The 20847-nt window shown below is 41.8% G+C and overlaps 1 protein-coding gene across 2 annotated transcripts in view; it reads right to left on the bottom strand.

Annotated features, from left to right (window-relative positions):
- The window catches only part of NOX1 (NADPH oxidase 1), an 81556-nt gene that overhangs the window by 7310 nt on the left and 53399 nt on the right, over window positions 1-20847 (bottom strand). For both annotated transcript variants that reach the window (XM_069748574.1, XM_069748576.1), the window contains 5 exons: window positions 20498-20590; window positions 18470-18705; window positions 18223-18385; window positions 7320-7466; window positions 6181-6305 (listed from right to left, as the gene is read on the bottom strand). In XM_069748574.1, coding sequence (XP_069604675.1) covers window positions 6181-6305; window positions 7320-7466; window positions 18223-18385; window positions 18470-18705; window positions 20498-20590 — 764 coding nt within the window. The remainder of the gene's footprint in view (window positions 1-6180; window positions 6306-7319; window positions 7467-18222; window positions 18386-18469; window positions 18706-20497; window positions 20591-20847) is intronic.

The raw sequence follows: 20847 nt of genomic DNA, 5'->3' as shown, positions 1-20847 counted from the left end.
CCCTCTCTTGTAGACCAATTCGCAGTATGCTATTGGTGGTGCTCACATTAGAAAATGCAATATACCATCGGTCAAAAAATCTAAAGCGGCACTCACCATATTCTGCCGTTAGAAGTCCTTTAATCCAGGAAACAACACCAGCAGAGCAGTAGGCAGGGGGTATGCGGGAGAGGACAATGGCTGTTTTACGCTGCAACAGCGCGAAACGGGTTCAGCCATCACGATAGCATGAAACGGCCTTCATATTCTATAGAGTCATTACACACTATTTCACGTGTTTATTTCTGTTAATGTTGATGATTATGGCTTACAGCCAGTGAAAACCCAAAAGTCATTATCTCAGTAAATTAGAATACTTTATAACACCAGTTTGAAAAATGATTTTAAAATCCGAAATGTGGGCCTACTGAAATGTATGTTCAGTAAATGCACTCAATACTTGGTCGGGGCTCCTTTTGCATCAATTACGGCATCAATGTGGCGTGGCATGGAGGAGATCAGCCTGTGGCGCTGCTGAGGGGTTATGGAAGCCCAGGTTGCTTTGATAACAGCCTTCAGCTCGTCTGCATTGTTGGGTCTGTTCTCTCATCTTCCTCTTGACAGTACTCTCTATATTCTCTATGGGGTTAAGGTCAGGCGAGTTTACTGCCAATCAAGCACAATGATGCTGTTGTTTGTAAACAAATTGTTAGGGTTGGCGGAATGCACCAAGTAAATATATATTGAATAGTAGGTGCGTTTGCAACCCGGAGTCCACCATGCAGGAGAGAAACCTGCTGCTAGTAGATGGCGGTACTATACGGCGGTATAAGCAAACTCTGTTACTTCACAGAGACGCTTGAGAAAAGAGAACGCTGTGCCCTGTTAACATCACAGGGGAACAGCTAGCAAATAGAGGCAACAGTGGTCATGCAGTCAGCAAAGCTTACACACAACTCCTCACTGGAGGTGTCGGTATTCTAGGGACTTATTTCAACCGGGCCGTGAATCCACTCACACAAAACTCCTCACCAGAGTTGCCGGTGTTCTAAGGGCTTATTACAGCTGAACCCTGAATCCACATGCATAAGACCACACTGGTGCAGAGCACATAACTTTAGTTGATACTACCGCATGGCCATGCGGCCATGCAAACCTTTTATAGCTGCAGCAACTTCAGGACCTTCCTAGAGGACCAATGGGAGTTGCTACAGTATCTGAGCAACTTCAGGACCTTCCTAAAGGACCAATGGTAGCTGCTGCAGTACCTGAGCATGTGACCCCTGACCTCCAATGAGAGGTCTTACCTTGGGCATGCTCAGAAGTGGAAAAGCAGGACTTAGTCCCAAAGACGTCTGCTCGCCGCTGACCAGTACTGGCTACAATGACTGAGCCTGGAAAGGCAGCAGTAACCATCCGCACAGTATCAGGCTGAGCCAGACACTGGGACTGACATCTCTGCTGAGCAGGCTCCACTGCGGCTGGAGAAGAATGGGAGACTGCAGCGGAGATGGCCCGAGATTCCCCCTTGTGCAGAGGCGGGAACTCGACCCCTAACACCAAGTATTGGTACTTTTGGCAGTGTGGACAGGTGCCAAGTCCTGCTGGAGAATGAAATTTCCATCTCCAAAAAGCCTTTTGGCAGAGGGAAGAATGAAGTGCTCCAAAATCTCCTGGCAGAAGGCTGCGCTGACTTTGGTCTTGATAAAACACAGTGGACCTCCACCAGCAGATGACATGGCTCCCCAAACCATCACTGATTGTGGAGACTTCACACTAGACTTCCAGCAGCTTGTATTGTAGCCTCTCCACTCTTCCTCCAGACTCTGGGACCTTGGTTTCCAAATGAAATGCAAAATTTACTTTCATCTGAAAACAACACCTTGGACCACTGACAACAGTCCAGTTCTTTTTCTCCTTAGCCCAGGTAAGATGCTTCAGGCGTTGTCTATTGGTCATGATTGGCTTGACACAAGGAATGTGACACTTGTAGCCCATGTCCTGGATACGTCTGTGGGTGATGGCTCTTCAAGCAATGACTCAAGCAGCAGTCCATGCCGTGTGACTCTCCCCCAAATTTTTGAATGGTATTTTCTTAACAATCCTTTCAAGGCTGCAGTTATCCCGGTTGCTCGTGCACCTTTTTCTACCACACTTTTTCCTTCCACTCCACTTGCCATTAATATGCTTGGATACAGCACTCTGTGAACAGCCGGCTTCTTTAGCAATGACTTATTGTGGATTCCCCTCCTTGTGGAGTGTGTCAGTGATGCCTTCTGGACATCTATAAGTCAGCAGTCTTCCCCATGATTGTGGAGATACTAAAACAGACTAAGGGACATCTATAAACACTTAGGAAGACTTTGCAGGTGTTTTTTGTTAATTATTCTAATTTACTGAGATAACGACTTTTGGGTTTTCATTGGCTGTAAGCCATAATCATCAACATTAACAGAAATAAACACTTGAAATAGATCACTCTGTGGGTAATGACTCTATATAATATGAGTTTCACTTTTTGTATTGAAGAACTGAAATAAATTAACTTTTTGTTGATGTTCTAATTTTGTGAGAAGCACCTGTATATTTTTTCTTCTTTAACCCTTTTCTGACGTCGGACAGGATAGTACATCCGACTTCAGAAGCCCCGCTTTGAGGTGGGCTCCGGCGGTGAGCCCACCTCAAAGCCGTGACATGTCATCTGTTTTCAACAGCTGACATGTGCCCGCAATAGACATGGGTGGAATCGCGATCCACCTGTGCCTATTAACCCATTAAATGCCTCCATCAGCGGTGCATCGGCATGACAACCAGAGGTGTCCTTGAGACCTCTATGGTTGTTGATGCCAGATTGCTATGAGCGCCACCCTGTGGTCGGCACTCATAGCAATGCTGTAATTCTACTACATAGAGGCGAACTGATCATTGCCTCTATGTAGCAGAGGCGATCAAGTTGTGCCAGCTTCTAGCCTCCCATGGCGGCTATTGAAGCATGGCAAAAGTTTTTAAAAAACTGTTTAAAAAATAAAAAAACATAAAAGTTTAAATCACCCCCCTTTCGCCCCATTCAAAATAAAGCAATAAAAATAAAATGAAACGTACACATATTTGGTATCGCCGCATTCAGAATCACCTGATCTATCAATAAAAAAAAGAATTAACCTGATCGCTAAATGGCGCAGTGAGAAAAAATCGAAATGCCAGAAATAAGTTTTTTTGATCGCCGTGACATTGCATTACAATGCAATAACGGGCGATCAAAAGAATGTATCTGCACAAATGTGATATTATTAAAAATAGCAGGTCGGCTTGCAAAAAATAAGCCTTCACCCAACCCCAGATCACAAAAAGTGGAGATGCTACGGGTATCAGAAAATGATGCAATTTTTTTCTCTTTTTTATAGCAAACTTTGGAATTTTTTTCACCACTTAGATAAAAAAAGAACCTAGACATGTTTGGTGTCTATGAACTCATAATGATCTGGAGAATCATAATGGCAGGTCAGTTTTAGCATTTAGTGAACCTAGCAAAAAAGACAAACAAAAAACTCGCATGGGATTGCACTTTTTTTGCAATTTCACCGCACTTGGAATTTTTTTCCCGTTTTCGAGTACACGAAATGCTAAAACCAATGATGTAGTTCAAAAGTACAACTCATCTACAAATGAAAAAGCAAAACCGAAAAAAGCTCCGAAAAAAGCTTCGGTCACGAAGGCGTTAAGTACCACAAGCCTACCTGCTACCTCACTGCCTGACTAAGCTGCACATACTATTACATTCTTTGTTTATTGAAAAGTCAATTTGCGGAAGCTCAAAAGTCTAAGGGTATGTGCACACGTCAGGATTTCTTGCAGAAATTTCGTGAAGAAAAACGGAAATTTTCTGCAAGAAATCCGCCTTTTTTTTTGCTTTTTTTTCCTGTTTTTTTCCCGGTTTTTTTAGCATTTTGCAAGCGAAATTAGATTGCAGAATGCTAAAGTTTTCCAAGCGATCTGTAGCATCGCTTGGAAAACTGACTGACAGGTTGGTCACACGTGTCAAACATAGTGCGTGACAAGTGTGACCAACTTTTTACTATAGATGCTGCCTATGCAGCATCAATAGTAAAAGATAGAATGTTTAAAAATAATAAAAAAAATTAAAAAAAATGGTTATACTCACCTGCAGACAGCCAATCTCCTCAGCGGCGTCCATTCCTATAGATGGTGTGTGTGTGCAGGACCTTCGATGACATCGCGGTCACGTGAGCGGTCACGCGACCAATCACAAGACGGCGACGTCATCGCAGGTCCTTCACACACACCATCTATAGGAACGGAAGCGGCAGCATGCACCGCTGAAAGGCGGGAAGACTCCGGGGCCATCGAAGGTGAGTATATCACTATTTTTTATTTTAATTCTTTTTTTTTTTACCAATTATATGGTGCCCAGTCCGTGGAGGAGAGTCTCCTCTCCTCCACCCTGGGTACCAACCGCACATAATCTGCTTACTTCCCGCATGGTGTGCACAGCCCCATGCGGAAAGTAAGCAGATCAATGCATTCCTAGGTGTGCGGAATCCCCGTGATTCCGCAAATTTAATGAACATGTTGCTTTTTTTTCCCGCGATGCGATTTTTTTCGCGGAAAAAAATGCAACATTTGCTCAAGAAATGCGGAATACACTGTAAATAATAGGAGGCATATGTAAGCGTTTTTTTCGCATTTTTATCACGTTTTTATAGCGAAAAAACGTGAAAAAAAAGCGAAAAATACTGAACATGTGCACATGGCCTAAAGCTGCGTTTACTTTACACAATCGTGGTAGTTAAACAATTGCCCATTTAGAGGCATGTCATCAGTCATTTACTAGCTGGTTTAGGCACACCAATAAGCACAGATGGTTCTGGGTGGATAGATGGTTATTGTTTTCAGCAGCACATGGTCTGTTTACACAAGAAAATGTGCTGACGAGAACAATGACTTTTACTTAAGCCTTTTGCTTGTTCGTTGGGCGATCGGCAGTCTAATGACACACACAGTGTGAGACTACTAAGAGCACAACCATGGGAAAAGGGAAGGGAGAGCTCAAGCACTAAGGAACGGGGAGTGGAGATCCCTAGACAGATCTAAAATCACTCTGTCTGCGTTAACATCCCTATATAGGTTCTGCACCTATCGCTGATCCTAATCCCTGCCTCACCATAGCAATAGGTCCTGGTTAGGGAGAGGACGAGTTAAGCACTAGTCACTCCTCACTACAACTGAGATAAAAGGGGGTAGACGAAAAAGGGAATACTTAGCTTGAAAAAAACACTGCTATATCAGCAATCCTCCGAGGGTCCTCAGGGAAGCCGCTAACCGACTGTTAGAGCTTCCAACAAGGCTGAGGTAAGTAGAGCTAACACCAACAACATGCTGCAGATGCTGAATGAATTTAAACCCTCACCAGGCTGTTTAATCCGCAGCAGAAGGTGAAGGCAACCTATTGGTCCTAAAGGGAGAGAGATATCGCTCCACAACATATATACAAAATTTAAGAGGGTGCTTGAGCTTATCACAATGACCTTCATCTGCCAGATCCATGATGACTGTCTGTCACCCATGACACACCCATAACACCTGTTTACACTGGTGGATTATTGGGACGTGAGTGTTCCTTGGATATTTGACCAGAGTTTTATCTCTAGTGGTAAATCAGGAGGTGAAGTACAAAAGCAGTTACATGAAAGGTCTGATATAACAGCGCCAGTAAAGTGTTACATTGTATAACCATCAATATTACATGTAGGATCTGGGTGGCCCCCTATATACATCAGATGGCCAAAATCAGCGGGTCTGATCACTGTCAACCAACGTATAGTGGGGTCCTCTGTGTATTACCCCGATGATCCATCGCTTTCCTAGAATGCCTTGAATTGCGGCCCGCAAACCTACGCACCCGGTTAGTCATCCTTTCAGCAGAAAGTCAAGTGCAAGTCCCTTCACATAATGCTCTTTCCCACTGCTATTTCAACATTTCTTGTAAAATACAACACGAGATTTTTTTTTCATGGGCGACGTGGGCAATGATATGTGGCTTGTTGATTTTGCAAATGGCCTGAAAACACCTTTTAATCAAACACAGAAGAATTGCTGCTGCGGGGGAACTTTTTGAAGATAAAAAATAAGAGCTTCACTTTACAGACATACAGTCATCATCTCGATCACCGCTCTACATACCAGGGATGTGTCTCCGCCACGTGTGTAAACTCATTCTCCCAGTTGGGTCGTCCATAACTGGTTTTTTGCTTTAATCCTGTAACTGTATCAACTGCCACATCAAAGTTAATAATGGCGTGGCCGGCCTGCGGAGAAAAGAGTGATAGCAAGTGAAGAGAGCGAAAAGGTTGTATTAAGATTTCAACTTATCCTCCATCCTAGTGGTCGGACCTCCAGTCAGCCCAGTCCATGGTCTGAATAAAAGAAACTTCACAGCCCCCTTAAAAGGCCACCATGTAGAGTCATGGCCGAAAATGTTGGCACCCTTGAAGTTGTACCAGAAAATGAAGTATCTCTCCCAGAAAATTATTGCAATTCCACATGTTTATTTAATTTGTATGTATTTGAACAACACAAAAAAAAACAGAAAAAAAGGCAAATTGGACATAATTTCACACAAACCCCAAAATCTAATAAGCTCCTTTATATGGCTTATCAATTGCTGAATTAATTAAATTAATGTTCATGTTTAACACCAAATAACCTCTTAAATCAATTCTATAGGTTATGGTCATGTCGATACACAATGAGTCATTTTTTTTGTTTCTTGTATCTATTAAAACTTCTTTTGTACGAAAAAACATCCGTTTTTTTTTATATTTTAAAGTATTTTGTAATGGGACTTTTTTTTTTACATTTTTTTGCAGATGTTTTATATATGTATTTTTTACATAATTAGTCCCCAAAAAGGTAATCAAAGTCTTCCATGGAATATTTCTTTCACTGTAACTGGGACATTCAGAGTAGCCCCAGTTACAGAGGCAAACAGCTCCCAATAGTGACAGAAGCCACAAGACCCATGTGATTGCCAGGTCCTATGGAAGTTTTGGCTGCACCATTGCTTCTGTACACTACATGCAGCTGATGAAATAGTAGACAGAAGCGGTAATAAACCACTTCTGTGGTCTCCACAGGGTCCCTGGCTGTTTCTGACAGCCTGAGACCCACCCTGCATGAGCAGGAGCTTTAACCCTGCACTGTAAATTTACAACTGGGCAGAGTTCAATGAAATGTTATCGTTGGTTGTATGCATTGTTTGTTTAGGTTTAAAGATTTGGTCACAGTTTGGTAAAAGCTATGAGATTTCACATGACACATACTATGCTGCTGTCCCAGCTCGTCAAAAAGAGTCGATAATTAAGAAATCCATCTTTTCCAGAGCTGATCATCTCCTGTTCCAGAGAGCGCAGCAGATCAGCAAACCAGGCAAAAGCGCCAGTCTCCCGACAGATCCAGTAGAAATAAATCTGCAGATATAAAATTTCAATTGACACTTTTTGAGTCAAACGATTTTACTGTTTTTGTCACATGAAACTAACTTTGCATATGTTAATAATACAGGCGAATATACGAAAGTTTGTCATATATCTTATCAGGGAAATCTGCTTCCTTAACCACTTATCAGTCACTTCTTCCTTCCTGCATACTGAACTTGTCATCCAACTCTGAACAAGACAGAATGAAGCTGTTTATATCGCACAAGATGGAATACCAGTTCACTATGATGTTGATGTATTACTCTAAGGCAAGGGAGGGAAGAGAATGAGTAAGGAGCAGAGGGAGGAAACAAGCAGAGGAAGACAAAGAAAGATCATGCTGAACTTTTTCCTTATTTCTGATTTGGATTCCTATCTACACTGATCGCTATTGCAGTGTATCCTCCTCGCAGCTGCTGCTTCTCTTTGTGAGATAACTAAGGAATGAAGAGCAGAAATCCATCCCTTTGTCCCATGCTGGGTATGGGAGAGTTCGCATTAGCTCATCTCCTCCCACCAGCTCAGACTGGATTGCAAATTAGAGATAGATGATGCAAAGTGAGAAAACTGGTGAAAATGCAGTTTACAAGTCATATTATGGCCAGAAATAGTGTTATACAGTTAGGGCCAGAAATATTTGGACAGTGACACAATTTTCGCGAGTTGGGCTCTGCATGCCACCACATTGGATTTGAAATGAAACCTCTACAACAGAATTCAAGTGCAGATTGTAACGTTTAATTTGAAGGGTTGAACAAAAATATCTGATAGAAAATGTAGGAATTGTACACATTTCTTTACAAACACTCCACATTTTAGGAGGTCAAAAGTAATTGGACAAATAAACATAACCCAAACAAAATATTTTTATTTTCAATATTTTGTTGCAAATCCTTTGGAGGCAATCACTGCCTTAAGTCTGGAACCCATGGACATCACCAAACACTGGGTTTCCTCCTTCTTAATGCTTTGCCAGGCCTTTACAGCCGCAGCCTTCAGGTCTTGCTTGTTTGTGGGTCTTTCCGTCTTAAGTCTGGATTTGAGCAAGTGAAATGCATGCTCATTTGGGTTTAGATCTGGAGATTGACTTGGCCATTGCAGAATGTTCCACTTTTTGGCACTCATGAACTCCTGGGTAGCTTTGGATGTATGCTTGGGGTCATTGTCCATCTGTACTATGAAGCGCCGTCCAATCAACTTTGCAGCATTTGGCTGAATCTGGGCTGAAAGTATATCCCGGTACACTTCAGAATTCATCCGGCTACTCTTGTCTGCTCTTATGTCATCAATAAACACAAGTGACCCAGTGCCATTGAAAGCCATGCATGCCCATGCCATCACGTTGCCTCCACCATGTTTTACAGAGGATGTGGTGTGCCTTGGATCATGTGCCGTTCCCTTTCTTCTCCAAACTTTTTTCTTCCCATCATTCTGGTACAGGTTGATGTTTGTCTCATCTGTCCATAGAATACTTTTCCAGAACTGAGCTGGCTTCTTGAGGTGTTTTTCTGCAAATTTAACTCTGGCCTGTCTATTTTTGGTATTGATGAATGGTTTGCATCTAGATGTGAACCCTTTGTATTTACTGTCATGGAGTCTTCTCTTTACTGTTGACTTAGAGACAGATACACCTACTTCACTGAGAGTGTTCTGGACTTCAGTTGATGTTGTGAACGGGTTCTTCTTCACCAAATTAAGTATGCGGCGATCATCCACCACTGTTGTCATCCGTGGACGCCCAGGCCTTTTTGAGTTCCCAAGCTCACCAGTCAATTCCTTTTTTCTCAGAATGTACCCAACTGTTGATTTTGCTACTCCAAGCATGTCTGCTATCTCTCTGATGGATTTTTTCTTTTTTTTCAGCCTCAGGATGTTCTGCTTCACCTCAATTGAGAGTTCCTTTGACCGCATGTTGTCTGCTCACAGCAACAGCTTCCAAATGCAAAACCACACACCTGGAATCCACCCCTGACCTTTTAACTACTTCATTGATTACAGGTTAACGAGGGAGACGCCTTCAGAGTTAATTGCAGCCCTTAGAGTCCATTGTCCAATTACTTTTGGTCCCTTGAAAAAGAGGACGCTATGCATTACAGAGCTATGATTCCTAAACCCTTTCTCCAATTTGGATGTGGAAACTATCATATTGCAGCTGGGAGTGTGCACTTTCAGCCCATATTATATATATAATTGTATTTCTGAACATGTTTTTGTAAACAGCTAAAATAACAAAACTTGTGTCACTGTCCAAATATTTCTGGCCCTAACTGTATTTAATCCACACACTCAAAAGTTACTTGTGAGTACAGATACCCTTTAAAAGACATTTAGCAATATTATTAAGTCGTGACCAAAAGATTCAAGACTGACACAAATTTTGGTTTTCATAAAGTTTGGAGATTCAGGTTTGTTTTTTTAGCTCTAATAGTGAGATGTTTTTATATTTACTGGAGTACAATTATAAAGATTTCATACGTTTTTAGTTTCAATGAGTTTTATTTTCATCAGCATAACAGTTTTACAACAAATTCCCTCTTAAGGGAGATCAGTAAACTTCCATATAAACCAAGAAAAAGAGGTATACATATACAGATATAAATATAACTTCAATGAACTGATAATGACAAGACAAGTACAAGGGGAGACGAACACGAGGAAAATCAGGGTGGGGAATAAGGTTTTGTGCTATTCTTCATAACCGATTACAGTACAGTCACAAGACAAGGCAGAGTTTTGTTCTAAACTATAGACTCCTCCTCCTCCCTCCCACACCCCACCGGAAACTCCCGAGCCCCCACGCCCCAGTCCTTCAGTTATCAGAGTTTTTTTTTTTTTTTTTTTTAAGCTATTGTTTTGATAGAGTTTCAAATAGATATTGACAAGGTCTGATCGAGGTTCAAGTTCGTGTTGAGATCCATCCATGGCCTCCAGACTTGGTGAAAGGTGTCCCACAGGTCGTCTCTTGTTGCGTGGATGCGTTCGTACAGTAAAATTGTATTCATCTTGACTCTGACTATTTGGATAGAGAGGGAGGAGGACCTCTAGTTGGTAGCTATATGAAGCTTAGCAGCCATGCACAGCTGGTTAGTCAACCTGTGGAACCGATTAGAGGAACCTGGGTACTTGGCGCCTAAGAGAAAGGTAGCCGGGTCAAGCCGCACCGGCCTCCCAAACATTTGCTCAATCAACAACCCAACCTCCCGCCACAGGGCCGAGACAACCGGACACCCCCACCAAATGTGCTTCATATCACCCACAACGTTGCATCCCCTAAAGCATTTATCCGTTACATTAGGGTATATGGCATGCAGTCTACTCGGGACCTGGTATGTCCTATGCAGGAGTCTGATGGATGTCTCTGCCAGGGAGGTTTGATGGCTACCCCTAGAAAGTGTGTCACAGCATTGTCTCCAACCCTCCAAAGTTAGTTGAATACCCAGGTCCTCCTCCTATTGGTTCATGTATTTTAATTTGTCAGCTCCGTGTGCAACATTCAGAGACGAGTACAGCAGAGAGATAGTTCCTCTACCCAACGGGTCGTCCATACACCTCTGTTCGAAGCCAGTCACTTGAAATGGGGTCTTGTGCTTTAAGATTCATTCCGCGAAATGGAATACATGACAAATACGCAGGGCTTCCCTGGCGGGTGGATTATGTTTTTGGAGGAATTGTTGTCTGGTTAGGAGTGTGTTGAAGGGTGAACAGAGTTGTTTTAAGGTGGATATTCCATTAGCTATCCACCAAGCATACGGGCGAGGATCAATTCCAGGCACAAACATGGGATTGCGGAAGAGAGGGGTCAAAGGGGAGGCCACAGACTGGAGGCCAAACTTGAACCTCTCCTTCCTCCAGAGGATCAGGGAGTGCGCCGCGAATGGCGCCATATTGTGTAAATTTTTCGGGAGGTTTTGTGTGGTCCACATAAGGCTAGATAGGGAAAATGGGTGCAGGAGAGATGATTCTAGTCCAACCCATCTAGGAGCGCGGTTGGAAGCGCAGGCATTGGTCAGTTGGGCTATTTGGGCAGACTTATAATACAGGGTAAAGTTGGGTAAGGATAACCCTCCCAACTTTCTGTGTATGAACATAGTTTTTTGCCGGATTCTGGTTTTTTTTCCCTGCCAAATAAATTTTGAGATCAAAGAGTGGATTTCATGGAGTGTCCTATGGGGTAACGGAATGGGGAGGGAGCGAAAGAGGTACAGGAATCTGGGTAAGGAGACCATCTTGATTGCGTGCAACCTGCCCAGCCAAGATAGTTTCATGGTGGCCTATTTGGTGAGGTCTGCTTGAAGATTCTTTATTAAGGGGAGGTAATTCCACTTAAATAGAGTTGATCGGTGTGAGGTGAGGTTTACTCCAAGATATGTTATATAGTGTTCGTTCTTCGTAAATTTAAACTGGGAGATTATGTTTGTTTGCAAATTTTTGGGGGTATTGAGGAACAAAGCTTCGGATTTGTCAACATTAATTTTGAGCCCTGAGACCGTCTCGAATGTATGGAGAACCGAAAACAAATTCGGGAGGGTGGTGAATGGGCTAGAAAGGGTCAGCAGCAGATCATCTGCGAACAAGCTAGCTTTATATTGTGTATCAAAGCCCGTAAGGCCAAGTATGTCCGGGTTGAGTCGTATAGTTTCAGCCAATGGCTCCATGGCCATGGCAAATAAAGCTGGTGAGAGTGGGCAGCCTTGTCTTGTCCCTCTTTGAATGATAATAGGGGTGGGTCGGGTGGACGGGAGCTTTAGATATGCTGCAGGCCTGTCGTATAATAGTTGTAGGCACGAAATGAAGTTGTGGGGGATACCAAATCTGGATAAAACTTCAAATAGGTAGGGCCACGAAACTAAATCAAAGTCTTTCTCTATGTCTAAATCTAATAATAGTAAGGATTGCTTACGATGATTTGCCGCGTGTATGATATTCAAGTTCCTTCTGATATTGTCGGGACCTTGTCTGTTGGGTATAAATCCCACCTGATCGCGATGAATGAGGGCAGGTAGTAGTCTGTTAAGTCTAGCGGTGATGATGGACGTAAAAATTTTGAGATCAGCATTTAATAGTGATATAGGCCTATAGTTTTTGGGAGGGAGGTGGTCTCTTTTGGGTTTGGGAATCACTGTCACGTGGGCAAAATAAAATTCTAGGGGCATTTGGGAACCATTTAGTAGGGCATTGCAGTAGTTTTTAATGTGGGGGGTGAGGATATCCGTGAACTTCTTGTAATAGAGTGCTGTGAGGCCGTCAGGCCCCGGGGCCTTAATTTTTTAAAGATTTTTAATTGTAGTGGATATTTCGTCTGCCGATATAGGTGTTTGGAGTTGGTCTGCCGTATAGATTTCATACGTTTTTAAACTATTAGTGACAAATACATCAATTTTAATTTTTACAGCGTTGACCCTTATTTCTCAAGGCCAAGTTATGGGTGAGTCCACTCCTTTGAATAAAAGACAGCCTCACACATGAATGGTCCGAGGATGTTTTATGTTGGTAAGACACAAAGGAAGTGTACACCTTTTCTTCTCCGAACAATTATTCTTCCAGATGATCCAAACAGATTGAATGGAGCTTCATCAGACAAAGATTATTTTAACTCAGAACTGTTTGGTACACACTGTATTTCCTGCAGAACGTTGTCCGTCCTTGATATCTTTTGGACATCTGGAAGAATGATTGTCAAGAAAAGGTGAGTGCTGAGACAATCCTGAGACAATTCATACATGGGGGCTTTTCATCCATGGAGGGCGCATACTCAATTTTTGTCTGAGAACACGACCATGAATAAAGAATGGGATCTAATCATCCTCCATGAGCAACTTCTCCCAACGATCAAGGAACAACTTGGGGATGATCAATGCTCTTTCCAGCATGATGGAGACCATGTCACAAGGCAAAAGTGATAGAAAATCCCAGATTCCGAGGCACCAGAGAAAATGGGGATAAAACATAACCTTTATTCTATTATTCCATCCTTAAAAGTCACATGGTGAAGTACAATTGAGTTAGACGAGTGAAGCAACATTTCGGCCCAAAAGGGAGTCTAACCGATTCAGCATGGAGCCACCAGTGGTGCATGAGAAGGACTATTGGACAAAACAAAAGTAATAGCTGAGTGACTCAATAAACAAAAGAACAAAGAGCAAAGAAATCGTAATAAACTCCGAGCACTGATTAGGCAATTAGGAGTCTTTGAGGTATTTGTTAATAAACGTATAATAACTTATTAAATATAGATAATTGCAGTTCAGTAACCAGAGAAACATTTGAGGAAAAGATCTGAAAACACCGAAGAAGCAAACATTATGAAATCCAATATTTGTGTCGGTCTCAACAAGTTTGCCACAACTGTACATTGACATATTACTTCCCTGTTATTTATGGTTTTGGAGGCTGCAATTAGATATTACATCAGGAATGACACAGTGGTTGACTAATGGCCATGTGAACATTGTATTAATACAACAAAAGATTAGACTTTATATCTTGTAGTTTATTATTTTGATGTTGTTCACCTTTCCCAACCTTGTTTGTTAGAAGAACCTCGTCAACAAATGCCGTAGCTAAGTTTTCCAGCAGCTGGGACCACTAGTGATCAGGTACAAACCATAGACTTCCACTAAAGCCCGACATTGCATTTACCGAAAGCAATGAACTTTCCAGGTACTGCACTGATGGGTCCTGACCTCCGAGGAGAAAGTGGTCCCTCAAAGTGCAATAATTATCTACCATAGGACAACCATTGTAGTTGAAAATCTTGTAATTGAAAACCCAAAACAGAAAAAAAGGTAATTTATCCCTTCCCACTCATTATATACATACTCGTCATGGAGTGGGTATAGGTATATGGTGCAGGCTCAGGTGCAGAGCACGCTCCACAAAGGTCATAAAGCCGCCAAACGACTATTTCAGCAAGGATCAGAGCTAGTGCTGGTCGCTGTTGCTTAACCACTTAAAGGCAATTGTCAAGTTTTAAAAGGGGCACTTAATATGCTGCAGTTCAGCTGAGGCGACTGTTTAGGCAGCTTTTGCACCCTACCCAAAATCCCTGTGACGTATTTGCGGGTCGTTGAAGGGTTGCCTTGCCACAGACTGGGCTTTATAAGAGACCATGATTTGTATTACTCAACCATGAAGTATCCTTGTAGAAGTGATGAAATGTCTGATCGTTGTTGAAGGATTTTTAAGAATAATAAAGAGTAAAAAAAATCAAATCACCGCCTTCCCTTTTTAAAAAAATAAATAAAATATTAACCACCGCCGCACCAATAAAAGTCAGATCATTGAAAATATAAATTAATTAGCCCATAAGGCAAATGCTGAAGAAAAAGATGTCATAACGCCAGAAATGTCAATTTTTAGGTTCACCACGTCTCCCCCATATTATGTTATTAAAAAGATTTAAATATATACACCCCAAAATTATACTAATAAAAACAACAATTCATCACACATAAAAACAGTCCTTCTGCTCCACACACAGAGCAATAAAATAATTAAAATGGAGCCGCCCTCACCTTGGGTACAAACAGCTCATTCTGGAGCACATAAAGAGCAGTATAAAACATTTTGAAATTTTGTTTGATTTTTACAAAATTAGCTTCTTACGTTATTTTTATAGTGGCAATACACATTAACTCTAAATTGTTATGAAGAATGATCAGATGAATTGCAAAAATTGCAAAGTCAATCCTTATCCTGAAAATTAGCTTAGTTCCGAAACCCTATTTAAACTGATTTTTAACCTTACTACAAACTGACCTGCTTACACAATTTCAATCATCTTCTCCTTAGCTCCTGAGCGTTAACAAGGACAAGGTAATTGATATAACTGTCATGCTGATTGAATAATAAGACCAAACTGGTTGCTTTTGAAGGGAGCTGGTGATTAAAATCATTGTCTTCTTCTGTTAACCATGGTTGCCTCCAAGGAAACACATGCAGTCATCATTGTTTTGCCTCAAATGGCTTTACATGCAAGGGCATTGCGTCTTGCAAAAAATTGACCCTAAATCAACCATTTGTCGATCCTCAAGAACTTCAAAGAGAGAGGTTTGATTGCTGTGAAGAAGGTTTCCAGGACCCTAAGAAAGTCCAGCAAGTGCCAGGACCATCTTGTAAGGAAGATTCAGCAACGGGATCAGTTCAACACCAGTACAGAGCTTGCTCAGGATTGGCAGCAGGCAGGTGCCAGTATATCTGCACTCACTGAGGTGAATACTTTTTGGAGGCTGTGCTTGTGTCATGAAGGGGCAGCAAGGAAACCAGTTTTCTCCAAGAAAAATATTAAGGACAGACTGGCATTCTGCAGGAAGTACAGGGATTGGACCACAGAAGATTGGGGTAAAGTTATTTTCTCTGATGAAGCCCTTTAGACTCTTTGGGACATCTGGAAGAATGATTGTCCAGAGAAGAAAAGGTAAGTGCTAACATGAGTCCTGTGTCTGCCAAAAGCGAAGCATCTTGAGAGCATTTGTAAATGTCGGCCAGGGCCGTTGTCGTGCCTGAGCTTATCGGGCTTTGCTTGCCCTGGCCTCCCTTCACATAAAAATCACCTTTCCCTGACAGCTTACTTGATTCTCCATTTTCTGCAGTGACAGGGCCTCCCCTCTGTTCTTCAAGGTCTCCTCCAGTTGCTTGTGATTAAACAGAGACACCGTCCAAGTTCAACTCAAAACGCAGAACTTTACTCTCACTTTTTCGCAGCACATCCAGATCCATTACATCATTAACATCAGGTTTTCCTGTCCAGATTCTCTGCATTCGAGCATTCCCTCAGCCGTTTCGTGCTAGATCTGAGGGCATCAGCCCATGTGATCACCTGCCACATGGCGAGTGACATGCCCGTCTTTCCTGCCGTGTCATCTCACTGCAGCTCTAGCTCCTGAAGCTGCTGACACTACTGTTGCTGGGGCTGTGCTAATCCCCTCGTCCTGGATGGCTGGGCTTCTCTCTCAAACAGAACATTGCAGGATATCTAAGCTGCTTGGGCTATAAGCACACCCAAGCTCTATGGGCACCCAGGCCCCTACTGCCTCTAACCAGGAAGCTCCCTTCACCTTATCACAGTGACCCCTCTTACAGTTAACTATTCACACTGATGCACTGCCGTGCTAAACTAGATACACCAAAATGCTTCCATCTAGTGGTCTATTACCAACACTACTGTTTCCCTACATAACATACATTGACAACAGTATGTAAATATAATTATATATATACATTTTGTACACTGTACACCGGGAAACACTTAGGGGTTAAGGACAGCTGCCGCGACCCCCTTACATATTCATGTGTCAGGCCATTTCCTCCATGGAGGGTGTTGTGAATTCTGCTCTTGGGCTCCCTCCGGTGGTTATGAGTGGTAGTGCTGCTGTCTTTGGATCGCAGCATTTATCAGGTGTGTCCACTTTTGGCAATTTGGACTGGGCTATTTAGTCTTGCTCTATCCTTTAGTCAGTGCCAGTTGTCCATTGTTTTTGGAGGATTCACATCCATACCTGGTCTCTCCTGTTTGCTGTTCTTTTCTACAAAGATAAGTTCTGGTTTTGTTTTTGCTGTCCACAGGCTGTGGACCTTATAGTTCAGTGCATTTTCATGTTTTGTCTTGTCCAGCTTTGTCTGTGAAGGATTTTTGCAGCCAAGCTGTGTCTCTCGAGATGCAGATTTACCCTCCATGTCTTTAGTCAGATGTGAAGATTTGTATTTTCTGTGGTGGATATTTTCTAGTGTTTTAATACTGACCGCATAGTACTCTGTCCTGTACTTTCTTTTTAGCTAGAATGGCCTCCTGTGCTAAATCCTAATTTCAGTCTGCGTATGTCTTTTCCTCTCCTCTCACAGTCAATATTTGTGGGGGGCTGACTATTCTTTGGGGATTTTCTCTGACGCAAGATAGTTTTCCCTTTTCTATCTCTAGGGTTAATTAGTCCTCCGGCTGTGTCGAGATGTCTAGGGAGTGTTAGGTACATCCCACGGCTACTTCTAGTTGCGGTGCTAAGTTCAGGGTCTGCGGTCAGTACAGGTACCACCTTCTCCAGTGTACGTCTCATGCTGCTCCTAGGCCACCAGATCATAACAGGAGGGGCTCACACACAATTTTGCCTTAGAAAACTGCCATAAATGAAGAATGGGATGTAAACCTCCTCCAAGAGCAACTTTTCCTAGCGATCCAGGAGCAATTTAGTGATAAACTATTTTTTAGGGTGATGGACCGTGTCATGAGACAAAAGTGATAACTTAAGTTGCTTGGTGAGCAAAACATTGAAATTTTAGGTCAATGACATGGAAACTCCACATCCCAATCTCAAAGAGAAAATGTCAATCCTCAAGAAGTAGGTGGATAAATAAAAACACAGAAATTTGAGAAACTCCAAGCACTAATTAGGTAAGAACATGCACCCATCAGTCAGGATTTGGCCCAGAAGCTGATAACCAGCTGTCGGGGAGAAGGGCAGAAATCTTGAAAACTAAGGGTCACCATAAACTTGATGTATTTCTCAATAAAAGTGTAAGAACTTATGAAATGCTGATAATTGTACTTCAGTAACCATAGAACCATATGACTTAAATATGTAAAAACACTGAAGCAGCATATTTGTGGAAATCAAGCTTTGTGTCAGTGTGAAAACCTTTGGCCACGACTGCACTGTACTAGATGGTAGAGACGCACTAGATCTCTAATCAGAGCATGCACCTCAGTAATATGGGTGTATTATCAGTGAAATACTAAGGTTCGGATTATTCTTACCTTTTTCGTTATTAAACGGTGATCATCATTTTGAAATTTGTACCAAATGGATTTTAGGATTGAGGCAAATGGTGTGACACCAATCCCAGCGCCTACTAGCATGCTAACTTCATACTTAAAAACATCCTCACTCGCTGTTCCAAATGGGCCATCTACCTGAAGGCTGTTTAAAAAAAATGAAAATTGTTGACTTAACTATGAAGAAAAACAAAACTATCAAATAAAATATTATATAAAGCAATTTTACCATGGTGGGTTGTCCGCTTTCTCCTGGAAGACCTTAATGAGACTATCTGTCCAGTCCCCTGCAGATCGAATGTGCACAGAAAACATGTCTTCTTCTGGAGCAGATGTGAGAGTAAAAGGGTGCCACTCCAGCCGGGAGACCAAAGGGCAATTAATGAAGATGTATTGACCAACTTCCATCTTGAATCCTCTTTTTTGCATTTGAATTTCAAGGGTTTTTGATGGATGACTTACAGTCTAGAAGAACAAACAAGCATATACATAGGCTGGCAATTATATAAAATGGCTGTAATATAGCGGAAAGCTCTCATCATTCTGGAGAAACAGGAAAGCTCTGATGTGTATTTTACCAAGATTACTGAGCTTTTTCTCCACAGAAAATAATCTTTAATGTATTCTTAAATATTACTGTAGTGCCCATAGACAGTAAATGTACGAGCAGTCCATAATTTACTCTGCACTGACATTCTAAAATGTCAATGCAGAGTAAGCAGCTTCCCCAAATTATTTATTACAAGAATAAGGATATATAGACTCATTTAAGTAACACTCTAAATATATGTAGATTTTTTGTCCATAACAATAAAGTTTAAATTTACGTGAGATTATCTCAAAGTACATTATTATAATATTCTTTTCTATTTTTGGTGGTAATTATTCGGATTTCATATATACCCCAAAATTATGCAGGTGTGTAGGAGGGACGCCGGCTGTCAGACACAGCCAGACTATCCAGAGAGGACATAGGCATGGTTTACCTTCCCGATCTCTGAATACACCAGCACTTGTGCATACATATTAGGAAGTGCTGACAGTGCTTCCTTCTCCGGACCCAGTGATCTTTCACTCTTAATTCCAAGGTAAAATCTGTATTCATTGAAGGCAGATTTTCCCATTGCTGAGATAGGAGATGACAGTTGGTGCTAAAAAAATGTTCTATAGAGAAGAGGAGGAACTAGAGGCAGACACAGACATCCTGCTGCAAGTTCTCCTGAAACAATAGTTGCACATAGAAGTTTTTTCCGATCACCACAGTTGTCACATACTTAGAAGTAGGAGCAGAGTGATGGTGCTGGATTTGTGAGAATTAAATGGGTGAGTATGTATTAGTTTCTTATTTTAATGTATTCCCCGCCTTTAGAATAAAAATATTTACTAGACCCCTTTAAACTCTATAGGAGTAAAATCAGATTAGCCAATTTTGGTGTCTCTAAACCAGCTCCCTTTTGGAAAAGAGGGTGAAACTCAGAGGAGAAAGGATATGGTTGACCACACTTGCCAATTCATCATAATTCACTCCAGAAAAGTGGTGTAATTTACGACAGAATTGTATGCCAATCCCTGATTGGTTATTACATTTTTTTGCGGTAGCACACAGCAGTTCGAAGAGGCACTAGATTCATTAGGAGGCATACAAATCTCAATGAATATAAATCATCTTACTCCAGCACACACTTCATCAAAACTGGCAAGAAAAAACGCCAGTCTCCATCAGTTGGAGACTATCTTTATGCAGAATTGGTGCTCTGGATGACAAACAAAGAGCTCAAACTCATATAGAGATATATTAGGAAATGTTTATCTAAAGACAATATAATATTGAAAGTTGGGAAAATAATTTCAGATATGAATTTAAGCTTTAGGTGTTGTAAAGGACCAGGAGGAAAGGTCCAGGATGAAAGGTATGTGTCACTGAGGTGGCTAGCCTCTGTGATATACGGTAAGTCCTGGAACTGAAGGCTCCAGCAACGGTAGGTTTCTGAGAAGGTTTTTATTGGGACTGGATTTTGGGTCCGGGATTTAGAAGTGACCAAAAGAGTCTGGATGGGAAAGGTTGCTCCCATACCTCCAGTCCAAGCTTTTCAGGTCCCACAAAAAGCAGCTTAAATGTCTCGTGTGTGTGTGTGTATGACCTCTGTGCCATGTGCCATTGTGTACTCAAACCGCTACCAGAAAACTTTTCCAGTGTATAGGAGCTTATAGATATAGAAAGGTTTATAGCAATGTGTGCAAATGCAGTTATACCCACCTTTATAACAACAACTCTCTGCTGTGAGCGAAAAAACCTCATCAACCTTTCAAGTATATATATTATAATTGGGGCTATAATCCATTTCCAGGTCTAGATGAAAAAAAAAAGTGTTTTCAAATTGGCATTTTTGTTATTTTACACCTTTTGTGACATCTGAGTGTACAGGGATACAATCTATAAACACGTACATTAGTCTCTTATTACAGTTCAGTTCATATAGTGTAGTACATGTATGTCAGGAGAGCAGACTGTCAGTCATTACATGTCTCATCCTGGTAACAGCTCTTTCATTTATAATAATCTCTGGGGGCGGATGCTTAGGGAGATCTATGTCCGGCCCAGAGATC

The sequence above is a fragment of the Ranitomeya imitator genome, chromosome 2 (assembly GCF_032444005.1).
Source record: "Ranitomeya imitator isolate aRanImi1 chromosome 2, aRanImi1.pri, whole genome shotgun sequence".
Lineage (NCBI taxonomy): Eukaryota > Metazoa > Chordata > Amphibia > Anura > Dendrobatidae > Ranitomeya > Ranitomeya imitator.
Note: the sequence above shows the minus strand (reverse complement) of the source record. Positions and strands in the feature narration are given on the sequence as shown.